The sequence below is a fragment of the Podarcis vaucheri genome (genome assembly GCF_965113315.1).
Source record: "Podarcis vaucheri genome assembly, chromosome: 1".
Lineage (NCBI taxonomy): Eukaryota > Metazoa > Chordata > Lepidosauria > Squamata > Lacertidae > Podarcis > Podarcis vaucheri.
Genome location: NC_138759.1, coordinates 80,171,221 through 80,184,981, shown reverse-complemented (window position 1 = coordinate 80,184,981; position 13,761 = coordinate 80,171,221). Strand labels below are relative to the sequence as shown.

Here is a 13,761-nt window from a genome sequence, read left to right as displayed (position 1 = left end):
CTGCTGAAGGATATACTTTTACAGTCCTGCAGCATTTATCCATAATGTTTCACAGATGGGACACATGCTTTTCACTCTGAAACCAAGCAGAGTGTTTTCAGAACTGTCCCTAAGGAATCTAACAAAAATAATAAGGTCAAAGTGAATTGGCCCTTAACAAATAAATCAAATTCTTTTTGACTTTCATGCATATAATTTTTATAGCACATGATAAATGTTTAAATCATTTCACATGGGCATCTGCGGGTGGAGGTCAGTGTCTGCACACATGCTTAGATAAACCATAATCCCTAGATTCCCAGCTTTCACTAAAAAAAAGAAAGAGGAGTTCTCTAGCACTTGAGGAACCCAACATACGAGACAAAATGTGCATGCACTACTCTCATTAGTCTCGGGATACACCAGTCTGCTTACCGCTTTCAGTCTTTTAACCAATTAATTAAGTCAGAGCAGTGATCGACATTTAAGAAAGCAGATCTAGTCAATTAAACAAGACGGATGCTAGAGTGAAACACCAGTAGACCACATTGTCTTTATTTGTTTTGAAGCTTTTTATGATGATCTTTCTAGGTGCAGAATTGCTGCCCCATAAAAAAGCAGTCTTGGAATCCAGGATTTTAGTGTCGCTGTGATTGGGGAATAGTATAGAACCTCCGCCACCTCCCCAGAAGAGGAAGCAGCAAAGACAATAGTCCATGACTTTTCCCATTCAAGGTCTTTCCACACCCAAATGTTTATTCTTTATTGTAAACATTTTAAAACTTACTATACTAATATCAATGCAGATAAAATCTATCACTATTATACCCATATCGTAGAGGGCAGGAGTATGGCTAAGAAAGCGTGGGTCATGCCTGTGAGATAACCAGCCTCATATAACCAACATGCTGAAGTCTTATTCATGCATGAAGGGGTTAATACCATAGAGTAAGCTGTGCTGCCAGGCTTAGCTATGTTTCCGTCTGCTGCGCTGGTGCTGGCTCGCCAGAGCAGCTTCATCACGCTGGCCACGTGGCCCGGAAGTGTCTTTGGACAGCGCTGGCTCCCGGCCTCTTAAGTGAGATGAGCGCACAACCCTAGAGTTGGACACGACTGGCCCATACGGGCAGGGGTACCTTTACCTTTACCTTATCTTAGAAATCAGTCACAATGGTACAACAGCTTCCCAAAGAGCTTTCTTAGAGAGATGCTGCTGTAAATTTCTGCTGAGCAATGCCAAGGGTGGTGTTTCTTCACAAGCATATGCATGTATGTCATACCACTTTGCTCTTATTCCAGTCCAGCCTTGTCCTAGCCATTTATTGTGAGCATTTAGGTTGCCATACACAACTTCTCCAGGGCAATTGGAAAATGACATCAACACATAGCTATTTTAGCTAGTCATGTTTGACAAAGAAGAAGATGATGAATAGGACAGAGGAATATCAACGTATTCTAGAGGAAAGAGAAATGTCCCAAGTCTGGCTCTTGGTTGATCTATTGGCGTTGACTGCAAAAAGGATTCAAATAAATAAGTACATCTCACATTGTCTGGTTATGGTAACACACACAGATAGTGTGAGTCAACTAATTTTAAGGGTTATAAGCACACACACCACAAACAAGGTTGCTAGGACAGACCAGCAAGTCTGAACTTTCATTAGAAGCCAAATCATTGGAGCAAGAGTTACTTTTAGTTCTAATTACCAGCCATTTATATACATTATATAAAGCATTCCCGTCTGATCCCCACCGGTTTTTCTAAAACCAAATTTAAGACTTTCAGATTGATAAACCTAATGAAGGATCATTTTCAAAATTCAGCCGTGAAACTCACTGAGTGATGTTGGGCCAGTCACCTATCTCTCAGTCTAACTTACCTCACAGGGCTGTTGTGGGGACAAAATGGGGAGGAATAGAATCATGAACATCACCTTGAACTCCTTGGAGCAAAGGTAAATGGAATATAAATATAAATGTAATAATAAATAAATAATCAAAGCTCAATAGCTTATTTCAAGGCCATTACCCTGTTATAAAAACAACTTCATGTTGAACACAAACTCCTTCCAGAGTATTTCAACCACAGATCAACATGCTTCTCTACAGAACTGTGAATGACACACAACAGGAGTAACAACCACTACCATTGTGAAAATGTTTGTTGATTTGCTCAGGTTTCCTGTTCCCCATCTGACTTGTTCAAGTGGCCCTGCTTTGAGCATGTGCAGGGTCTATGACAAATTCTAATTTGATTTTCTGATTGGGTCCTAGCATCACCATGACTCTATCAGATTCCCCAGCAGCCCTTCTGTGGGTTCTCCATGGGACAGATCCCTAACACTTAACACTATTTTCACCAGTGAAGTTAAAAGCATATCCATTAATTTAGCTGTCTGTGCCCGTGTCGCCTCCCCACTGAACTATGTCTACAAGTGTCATAATGTACAGAGTGAAGAAGCTGAATTAATGCTCCTTGTTATGTGTGAAAATGCTCTCAGCCTCTCCAGCCTTTTCTTTTCACGTATCCACTTGGTGTGTGATATGTTACCTGTGGCTACTTTACCAAGAAAACTTTTAGCAACTCTTCAAAGCAGCTCAAAAGCTGATCTGCTGCAGATATCAAAATTGATCATTTTGTCATATATATATCATAGGAAAAGCAAAGTGCTTCCTTTTATAATCACCTTGCAATATGATACAAGGACTTTGCCATGGCAACCCAGCTCATGAAACAGAATAATGTTGATCATAAGGTATAGGTTGCTATGGTGAGTAAAGCTGAGACTGGAGCTTTGCATCATCTAGCAAGCCAAGTTTGTGTCAATAAGAGCCCTTGCCAGGATGCACCAGAGATAGGGATCAAGCTAAAAGGCTAGTTACCAACAAGAGACAAGGACGGGTAAAGTGCAGAGCTCTTAGCACACATCTCCACAGCAAGCAATTAATAATTTCCCCAACTTCTGGAAATAATTTAGGCTTAATCAGAAGTTAGGAAAAAAATTATTCATGAGCAGGTGTGATGTGGCATGGGAAAATCCTGCGTGATGTTCTGTTTGTGAACGTAGAATCCACTCACTGTGATGAAACAACAGCAACTCATTGCAGTGCAGGCTGGGTGCAATGCAGAACTGTGTAACTTGGATTTGTGTTGAAAGCTATACACAGTCCTGGGCAAACACTGTTTGTAGGCAGGAACAAGTTAACTATAAGACTACTTCACATTATGTAACACATCTGAACCCTCTAAAATGTTTCCCACCAATCACAAATGTTGTTATAGTGCTTATCCTGTATATATGTGAGTTCTGCATAGAAAACTAACAGATCCTCTGCATCTCTTCCATTTAATGGCCTTCAACTCCGTTGCCTATGCTCCCCATCCCTGTCTATGTTCACGTCTCTTGCCAAATCCCCCTTCCCCACAACAAACCCCCTTCCCTTTGTCTGGGGGAGATCTCCCACTTTTGTTGCACTGTAGCACAAAAATGCCCTTATTTATTTATTGCATTTATATCCCACCTTTTTCTCCAAGGAGCTCAAAGTAGCATACACTCTTCTCATGCAAGCCCCACAACAACACTTTGAGGTAGGTTAAGGTGAGAGACAGCAACTGGCCTAAGGTCACGCAATGAGCTTCATGTCTGAATGTAAAGCAGGGCAGTGGAGTATGTGACCTGAGGAAAAAGATTTGAGGGTCAGAGAGAGGCCCAAAGGGCCACATTCAGCCATCAGGCTTGAGGTTCCCCAGCCCTGCCCTACCTCCCATCCAGACCATGATGACAGAGGCTCTTTCCTGTGAGTAAGGAAGAGATCAGCAATAGGTAATGCATCACAGCAGCCATTACACTCTAAACCATGTTTTTTGAATTTCTCCTGATCAGCAAAACTCCTTGACACGAAAAGGAACTTTGTCAATTCAGGTAATGATTGGATTGCTGCCCCTTATAAAACGTATGACTAAGATGTTCATCTGATGCTGAGGCACTAACACTGAGTAATTTCCTAGCACTCATTAGTAACACTTTTTTTATTTAAGAAAAGAAAGTATTAGCTATAGTTTCCCCGCAGTAAGCTCTTTAATCATCACAGCTTACTGGCAGAGGGATTTGTGGACTAGCTTATATTATCACAAAGAGAATTAAATGCATCACGCTTGCTCTGTATCCTGCTAAATGATATATTATGGAAGGAGACTGAGGCTGCTGGATTCCCATAAAGTAAGACGTATATATGAATTTCAGACTTGGTATCCATGTAATGTTAGGGAGGATTTTACAATGGTGTTGTGCAAGTCCCACTGCATCTATTAACCTAATATTGCACTCATTCCACAGAATACATGACAGAGCATTTAACCATTCACCCTCAGCAATGCTGTGTGTTTCAGGCTATCTAGAGATATGCAATAAAGGTGCCAGGCAAGCATACATGGGGAAAGTGGGGAGCCACCACAGAAAAGGCCCATTCTTGTGTTGATAACCTCTGGACTTCTCACAGAGGAGGCACACAAAGGGCCTCAGATGATGGTTGCAGGGTCTGGGTTGGTTAATCATGCTATACTGTATATACACACAAACACACCCTTATTTTCAAGTCACTATCTTCTTTCGCCATCTTATTGTTTTCAGAAATTAAGAACCGGCTCTTTAGCTTTCTCAGGCCATGCCTGTCTTATTCAGTCATCTGAGCGTGACATAATTTGTCCTCTATTGCAGCTCCAGAGGGAATTTGCTTTATCATCTTACAGCTTTACTGTCTACAGATCTTACAGGCTTCTGCATTCCCTTGGAAAACACCTCCCTGTGGTATTACACAGTGGCAATAATTCAGAGTCTAAATGACTCTTCTGGGATGCTGTGCTAGCAAGTTACAGCTGTTTCTTTAATAGGCTGCATGAACATGCACAGAGAAAAAGAGCAGGAAAAAGAAAGCATATCTTCATGCTTGTGTTTGTGAGCACTCTGAAAGAGTTGTTCCAACATAAAATGTGATTTTACTCAGAGATTTCTTCTCCTTTAAGGCTGTGAGTAGCGGTTTCACGGTCAATTTCTGTATTACATTTTTGTACATGCAGGCACCCATTTATGTATGTGTGAACAACCACACATACCCTAGCTTGCTTCAATGCATGCTAGGGAATGGATGTTGCATAGAGAATGGCTTCCCGGTAGGTATATGTGGAGAGAAAATAATAGTACAACCTTCCAGGCTGTAAATTTAGGCTTGTGCATTTGATCTGAAGTGTAAGTACAACCTTACACGCACGACCACACATCTGGAGCACGTGTACCAGGATAGCAACTGCTATTGAGGAAAAAGGCACTCCTACAAGCCTGTGGGGGTTTTCCGTTGCCGCATTTTACAGACTCTCATATTAGACCATTCATTTCCTTCAAGCAACGTACAGCTCCCTCTTCCCAGCACCCAAACTGCCCACCTATTCGACTCAATCATGCAGTTTCCATACAGCAGATTCTTGATCAGCTTTTCGTAGCCCGCAGGAAAGATCTTCCTAGAGAAAAAGGACAAATAACACAACCCCTCGGATTTAAAGCTTGCAACCCGACTGCACACTTATCCGGACCAGGACTATCCCGGTTGCACCAGCGCAACTTTCTTCCGAGGGAACACGCTTCAGACGTGACCTACCCATAGCCATCCTCCTCCAGACCTTCTCCGCAGCTCCTCCTCCCCTCACGCGCAAAGCGCCGCCGCAGCCGCTTCTTGCCACCAATCCGGCACCGAGGCGGTGACTGGCTCCGGGGCCCGCCGTGCTCATGACTATGTAATGCGCGTATTCAAATCGAGCCGTTGCCGGGGCAACCCGAGGCCCTGTTACTCACGCGAATCCCTGGAAGTACCTGAGGAGGCAGCGCGGGCCCGGGGACGGAGGGAACCCAAGGCTGCTCTTCTTCTTCGCTGGGGCTTTTTTTTTGGCGAGAGCAGCCCCTTCTCTTTCTTTGCTCCTCTTACTCTGGGGGTAAGGGAAAGGGGAGGGCGCCACCTTTTTGCAGCCCGAGGAGACAAGAAGCCGGTAGGCGAGAGACTCCACCCTGGTGGGTGAGAGGCGGGAAGGGACAGGATGAAGGTGCCGCCGCCCCCTGCACTGTTTTAACAACTCTTGGTTTCAATATTACCTGGAAGCTTTGCCCCTAAGACTTGATAAGGGACATGTACTCTGCATATTCGCAGCGAGCATCCTTACTGGGGCCGAGTAGTCATGCTTATTTTTTGGGGGGGGGTCCTCTGCTAGCATGCTTGTTGGGGAGCAACCGCATTGAACACAGCGGGGTTTCCTTCTGAGTAAACATGCAAAGGAAATCACTGCATGGCTAGAATCCTTTCATCGCTTGCCTAGAATGTTTAGATCGAATCATAGAGCTGGAAGGGACCACAAGGGTCATCTAGTCCAGCCCCCTGCAATACAGGAATCTTTTTGTCCAACGTGGGGTTCAAACCCCTAACCCTGAGATTAAGAGTCTCATGCTCTACCGACCGAGCTATCCAGGTGGGGATGTCATTTTTTGTAACTTGAATCCATTGCTTTGGGTCCTAGCCTCCAGAACAGGAGAAAATAGCTTAGTGCAGTGGTTTAATTCCAAGTGGATTCAGGTGGAATCTTAAGTGTGCATACTTTTTAGTAAGGATGTTGCATATGATAAGGCTTGCTTCCAAATAAGCAAGTTATTGTTGACTTCTTGTTAGTGATGGAGTTGAAATATGCTTGCAGTTCATATAGCTACATCAGGAAGAACTTTCTGACAGCAAGATCTGTTTGACAGTGGAATAGACTTCCACAAGAGGTGATGGACTCTCACCTTCCTTTTAAAGCAGAGGTTGGATACCATTTGTCATGTATGATCTAGTTGAGATTCCTGCATTGCTTGGGGTTGGACTTGATGACCCTCAGAGTCCCTTCCAACTCTACAATTCTATGATTCTATGGCTCAAGCAAGCAAGCAAGCCATGCTGTAAAAGTAGGGCAAGCACAAACATCCTTCCTTGGGGTCACTAGCAAACATACTCTGTAAAGACAGTCCTTTTTGACTTCAGATTTGGCATCAGTTAGCCTGAGTGATCAAAAACCCATAGGTTTACTTTTGGGAAATTGTATTAGATGCCAGTGGCTAAATATGTTTTGAATAACTTAATAATGTTTGGTGTGTGTTTCTGATGTACCTTCAGAGCTGTCTGTCCCTTTGTACATAGATGTATCTGTCTTTCAGCATTTGCCTCTTTTATTTATTGCAGGAAAAACTTATCAGGAAGATAAACAGTAATAACTAATAAAACCAGTGGATTTGCTTAGAGAAGATTGAATGGATAACAAATAAATGGAAATAGAATAATAATGATAGAGAACGGATAAAGACAGACAGAAACCATAGCACTTGTGATAGAAAAAGCAGCTTTGTGTGTGAAGCCCAAAGCATATTTAACATAAATACTTGCCATCATATTGGTGACATTGCCATTATGAACAGCAAGAAGAAATAACTGGAGGTAAATGCAATTCAGGAAATTCTGGACAAATCATTACTGATGAGGCGACTGCCTTCATATTATTTATACAAACTAGTCCTCATACCATTTTATTTCTTGTTTCTAAAATGCAACAGAAAAAGTTGCAAAATGCATAATGGCATTTAAACATACATGTTTTGCAGACTGACTTGGCCTTAGATTCTAATGTACGTTACCTGAAGTTTGCAAAAGGAAATTTCCTGTCCCCACTGTGGCACTGCCCCTCTGCAACCAACTGTGCCCCTTGAATGCCTCACTGATGGGCTAGGAGACACTCTCAAGCAACATAGGATGGGATGTGGCAGCCTCCAGAGGGATGGGGTGGGTCCTAAAACAAATATATTAGATGTCAAAGGCCAGGGTAAAGAGGTGCCTCTTCAGCATGCAACAAAAGCCATACAATTTAGGTGCCAAGGATGATAATAATGTATGTGAAGTACTTTCCATGTAGTAAAGCAATATGTAAAATACTTTGCTGCTTCCTCTGCAAATTTTAAAGTTGGGTTTGGATTTTCTGATCTAGTTGACTGAGTTACCCTGCCAAAAACAAACCCTAACAGCCCTCTTTTGTGAATGTTTATTGAAAGTGTCTATTAAGGGGCTCATTCCCAGGTAAATGTACATAGGATTACAGCCTAATCGAGGGAGGGGAACCCTCAGGAGAGAGTTTCAATTAGTCTTTTTCTCCCTCCACCTTCTCCAACCTTCTGTTCTCTCTCACCCTGGCATTCCTCCTCACTGCTCCTAAAACAGATGGGCAACCTTTTTTCTGTCAAGGGCCACATTCCCTTGGACTGCTGGGAGTGGGCAGAGCCAGAATTACTGGTACTTATGATGGACATTCATTCAGAATAAAGACCACCCTGTTTCAATTTTCACTGACTACCTCAAAATAAAAATTCCTAATACTTTACAGGTATACTCAGAAGTAAGCCCCACTGTGTTTGATGGGATTATTCTTAAATAAATATGCAGAGGATTTTTTTTTATTTAGTACAACAGACCAATATAGCTAATGTTCTGGAAAGCAAGTGAAAAAATTCCTTTGTGATTCTGGTGTGTGTGAGTGTATTCAGAAGCATAGTAATTTGATATTTGATAGTGAGGTGGGGAAAACTTCTTTTCTGGACACCAAGCAACCATGAAAAGTTTTTTTTAAAAAATAAAAAAACTCATCAATTATCTATAAAAAACTATCCTGTGTTCTGAAATGACATAATAGAAGGTGGGGCACTTAAAAGTCAGGAAAAATAAGGAGGAAAGGAATGGAGAGGAAATACCTCTGATGTGATGGAAGAATGAGGCAGTTTAAGGAAGCATTGGGGCTGCATAAAATGTGGTCTGCAGGTTGCCCACCTTGACCATGAAGATGGGAGTAAGCCAGGAAGGACATCTGCCATCAGCAAATATATATATATTCAGTAATGGGCCAGCTTGTGAAACAGTTCATTATGATATTCATAATGTAAATGCCCTCCCTACCTTTGTTTTCCCTTACCTTTTAGAATTGTATTCAAATAACAGTTCTGACAATTTCAGGATTAGATTGTATAGAATGCAGCCTGATACATAAATATGGGCAAAAATAGTTTTTAACATTAGGGACTGATTGGTGTAATAGCAGTTTGCTGGTGACATCATAGTAAATCTCAGCTGTGGAAATATTTTTTTTCCAGAAGAGGTTATCTACAGGGCACTTTTTGCTAAATTACACTTAAAATGGCATTCACAGCTTCCTGAGGAGCCAAACCCTATATACAGTCTATAGCTTGCATAGATTTTCTTACTTTTTCTTTAGTAGTGCTTAAACAACTGCTATTGCCTGAGAGTGTGGGCTGCAGCAAAGTCTATTGATTAATTTAGACACTGTACCAAGATTTTCATCAAAGTTATATTTTGGAGCTGAAATGTAGAAAGGATAAGTTTGATTGTTAATAGAAATATGTGTCAGAATGGGTGTTATATTATCAAGTGGTCAAATTATTTATTTAAATGTGCTTCAAGCTTCTTCAGGAAGGGAAGAGGAAGGGGGAAAGTTGTTGAAATATATTGTTCTACAGTATTACTTTGGAAATCAATGTGTGTGTTTTTAAAAACAGCTTCAGGTGTAAAAGCATTTAGAGCAATAATTTCTTGAATGTCCAAATTTGGCAGTTGCCATGATACTCTGAGGTGCAGGGGTGGTGGTGGTGGTAATTGGATTGATAGTTGAACAGATACAATTATAAATTGCTTTTTTCCAGAGATTAACACCAGAGAGAGAGAGAAAACATCTTTGTACTGAAAATGGAAAGAGTGCTTGCAAACTGACCTGCTTGCTGGACAGTGCTACATCCGTTACACTCCTTCACATGCTTCATTTGTAGAATCTTGTAGTTGATGACAAGTGCAACACTCCAGTTACTTCCAGGTTAGTCACTAAAACGCACTTATGTGTGGGCTGCTCTTGAAGATAATATTGGAAACTTCAATTGGCTGAGAACATTGTGGCCAGATTTGTGCCAGGGGTCAGCAGGATGGATCATATTAGGCCAAGTCTGTTCCACTTTCAGTTTGTTTCTGGGCTCAATTCATCGTATTGCCTTTGTCCTGCAAAGCCTCTAAGTCAGTGTTCCCCAACCTTGGGCCTCCAGCTGTTTTTGGACTACAATTCCCATCATCCTTGACCACTGGTCTTGCTAGCGAGGGATGATGGGAGTTGTGGTCCAAAAACAGCTGGAGGCCCAAGGTTGGGGAACACTGCTCTAAGTGACCTGAGAACAGCATATCTCAGCAACCACCTCTGCCTGTATGAACCAGCTCAAGCCAAGCGCTCAGGTTCTCAGACTCTCCTTGTCTTCCCTTGGCCTGTGGAAGTAGAACTGGCAGAGAACAAGAGAGTGGCCTTTTCCGTTGTGCCTAAACTATGGAATAGACGTATTACAGAGACCTGTTCTTTGCCAGCTTTTAAGTAGGCTTTTATCGTATTCCATTTGGCTTTGTTGTGGTTAGAGCCTCTGCTGATGTTTTTAGCTTGCTGTTGCTGGTATAATTTTATGATGCTATTTTAACTGCTGTTCTCTATTTATTTATTTATTTGTTTATTTATTTATTTATTTATTTTTGAATACCTTATATTGAGATTTCTATAACAACTAAATGATATTTTTGTAATACTATAACAAAGAAGAAACATAAAAAGCAAGTTATACCATAGAGTACAAGCGACTAGATGACCTCTGTGGCCTCTTCCAACAATTCTATGATTCTGTGATTCTATATCAACTCTCCTGAGCTTACAGACACTTGTGTGCCCACCTGTATTTCCTATGGCACCTGCAAAAGGTCTCTGTAAATATCCCCTAAAAATCTACGTTGAATGAGCAATTGTTTGCTTTTGATGCTCAGCCTCTCCTACATTGAAATTGAAAACCCAATATATAATAAAATATTGAATTGCATATTCACAGTGGGTGGCGGCATGCTTCCAGTCGCACAGCACTCATTGGGACAGGAAGGTGGTGAGATGGCATATTAGGAGTGCTCCAAGGTGGTTGCAGGCCAGCAGGTGCACACACTCATTTGAAACTGCAGCTGCCAACCTGGAAGTCCTCCATCTTTGCTGTCACCACTTCACCCCAGCCACATTTCAATGAGCACAATACTGCTGCCACCGGATGGAGGACACCACTATCTCCGCCCTGCCCAAGCCACTTCCATAAATTGATACAGATTTAACAATGAATCTGTGGCACTATACTAGTTTAGCAGTTTTCAATAACAGTATGTAAATCTCTTCTCTGCCACTTTACAGTTCGGTAACTCTACTAATTGCTCTCACTGAACCCTGTTACTCGTTTCAAGGTTCTACTGTTGTGTTACAGTCTATGACAGAAAGATCTTTTTTGGCCACTGAGAAGCTCAGGTCATTAGGCACTTGAAATGTTTCTCTTCTTGCCTGCAATCTAGTTGCACTGAAAAGGGGGAAGTGGTCTCTCTATAAAGCTACCATGGGTGTGGTCCTTTTGTGCAGCGGTTTTGCTACACAAAAAGATTCTAATTTGGGCTATCTTTTAATTGCTCCACTGTTAATTTTATTGCGTTTTACACATATGGAGCCGGGCATGAAAATGTTGTTCTGCTTGCTAATTCAGTTGTAAAGCAATTACAAGTAACAGATCAATATTGGGAAGTATAAAATCAGGAGCGTAACTTCAGATATTAAACCACGAATTGATTTTCTTGTCAAACCATAAGTAAGTGTTGCTCTAATACATGTTTCAGAGATAAGAAAGCATTTTGCACAGCAACTGTAGTATTTGGTAGCAGTGAAATAAATCATTTTATTTCTCATGTGTTGATTAACTCTTTAGGCGCACCATCTAGTGATTTATGCATTCCCACCATTGCATTTGGTTATATAGGATTATTTTACAACTTCTCCCAATTTAAATAAATTCAGTGCTTTTTCACCCATCAGGAGGTAGAATGACAAGATCTTGCTCCCATTCATAATTTATATATTTATTATTTATTAAATTTATGGCCTATACCAGGAGGTCTCAGGGCAGTTCAATTTATGACCCTGTGGGTTTGAATTTGTGGTAACTGGTGATTGACCTGGAAAGAGCACTTGAATTTCTGATGAAAATGTCAGCCTAGTATGCGGCAGTGTTAGAAACTGAAATATGAAAACTAGGAGCTAAATGGCACCTTAAACCTAGGTTATGGGCACAACAACAGAATGTCTAGGCGCATTTTTTAAATAATGAATACAAAGCTGAAAATGAATGAACTGCAGCTAAAATATTATGTTCATTTTCCACATGGTCTAGTCCTTCCCCTGCCCACCCCCCTAATATTCTTAAGAGGGGCTCTTCTCCAGTCTTCAGAGAGTAGCTGGAAGTGGGGAGGCAGAATAAGGTCCTCTTTTCCCTCCACTCTGCAGTTTTAATCTAAAATCTTAGGCGCAGTACTGCACCAAGCTCAGAAACTGCTCACGCTAATGAAATTCCGTGTCGCAAAATGTGCCTGGAACCATGGAAATTTCAAACACTGCAAGCAAGGGAGGACACATTAAAGATGTGTCCGATTTATACATGGTTTGCAAGAAGTGGGTATCGTTATACTAGAATGCAGGGTCTTCCAACAAAACTGATGTTGGGAGATTCAGAGCATGCAGTTTATACAGTGCAGAGTTAAACTTTGGAATTTTTCTTACAAGACAGAGTGAACTTGGATGACTTTAAAGAGAATTTGACAAATTCATGAAGGATGGGGCTCTCAATTAATACTAAGCATGAGGACTGTGTTCTACTATTTGTCTGTATACCAGTTGCTGGGAATCACAAGTGGAGAGAGTTGCTACTGTACTCAGCTGCTGCTTGTCGCCTTCCTATAGGCATCTGTTTGAACACTGTAAAAATCTTATGCTGGACTAGATGGAGCTGATCCAGCAGAGTTCTTCTTTCACATGTTTTCACATTGTTATGTAATTTCAGGGTTCCCATGATGAGGCTGTATAAACCCTTTACTTTTTAAATAAATGAACTACAGTAGTTGAATTTCTTTCATTTTTCTCTAAACAAGTAAAGTTTTTAGTGCTACTTTTATTTCTGGGTTGAATATCACTCTTTCATAGTTGTTTTATAGTCTTTTATGGTTATTAATTGACAGCTTTGTTTGTTATTGGTTCTTGGAATGACTAAGCATTTGTGGGTGAATATAATCTAAAAGGAACAGTGGGGATTGAATGGTTTTTTTATTTTTTTGCCCAGAAACAGTAATGTATCACAGTTACATATATGTAATGAAATGTGAAATTCAGGGTGTATAGGTGGAACATTTTATACCTGTTTTCAATGTCATTGCAATTTTAACACCACACCATCTAGATGCATCAGACTGACTTTGACTTAAGAATGTAAAAAGTAAGTGCTGAAACCAAACAAGTTTCTCTTCCTGTGGTTAATGCTTAGGACATTCTGGGATGGACCTAAACTGGAAATTAGGCCGAGTCTCAAGACCAGGTTCTGCTACAGTTCGGGTCACAGATTTGGGTCGGCAAGGTCTCCTGAATCCCAGCCCATCAATTAAAGATGATGATGAAGAACTACTTGTGAATGAATATCTTTCCCCCAACAAACTGGTAAGTAGATACTAATTTAATGCATCTGGAATGAGAACTCTGGAATGGAAACAATCAAATTAGGCTTGCTGATATACATTGTATTACTGTGGCATATCTGATGGACTTCCAGTCAAATTGGACTACTG

At 41.1% G+C, this 13,761-nt stretch overlaps 1 protein-coding gene across 5 annotated transcripts in view; it reads left to right on the top strand.

Annotated features, from left to right (window-relative positions):
• The first annotated feature begins 5,813 nt into the window (after nt 1–5,813).
• LRRC56 (leucine rich repeat containing 56) overlaps nt 5,814–13,761 on the top strand; it is a 38,459-nt gene continuing 30,511 nt past the window's right edge. The window contains exons 1-3 of one of the 5 annotated variants that reach the window (XM_082192301.1): nt 5,814–6,016; nt 9,750–9,916; nt 13,464–13,633. In XM_082192301.1, the coding sequence (XP_082048427.1) occupies nt 9,886–9,916; nt 13,464–13,633 (201 nt within the window). In that variant the 5' untranslated portion in view covers nt 5,814–6,016; nt 9,750–9,885. Of the gene's footprint in view, nt 6,039–9,749; nt 9,917–13,463; nt 13,634–13,761 lie in introns of those variants that run through there. The other 4 variants (XM_082192298.1, XM_082192299.1, XM_082192300.1 and 1 more) reach the window with 4 other exon arrangements.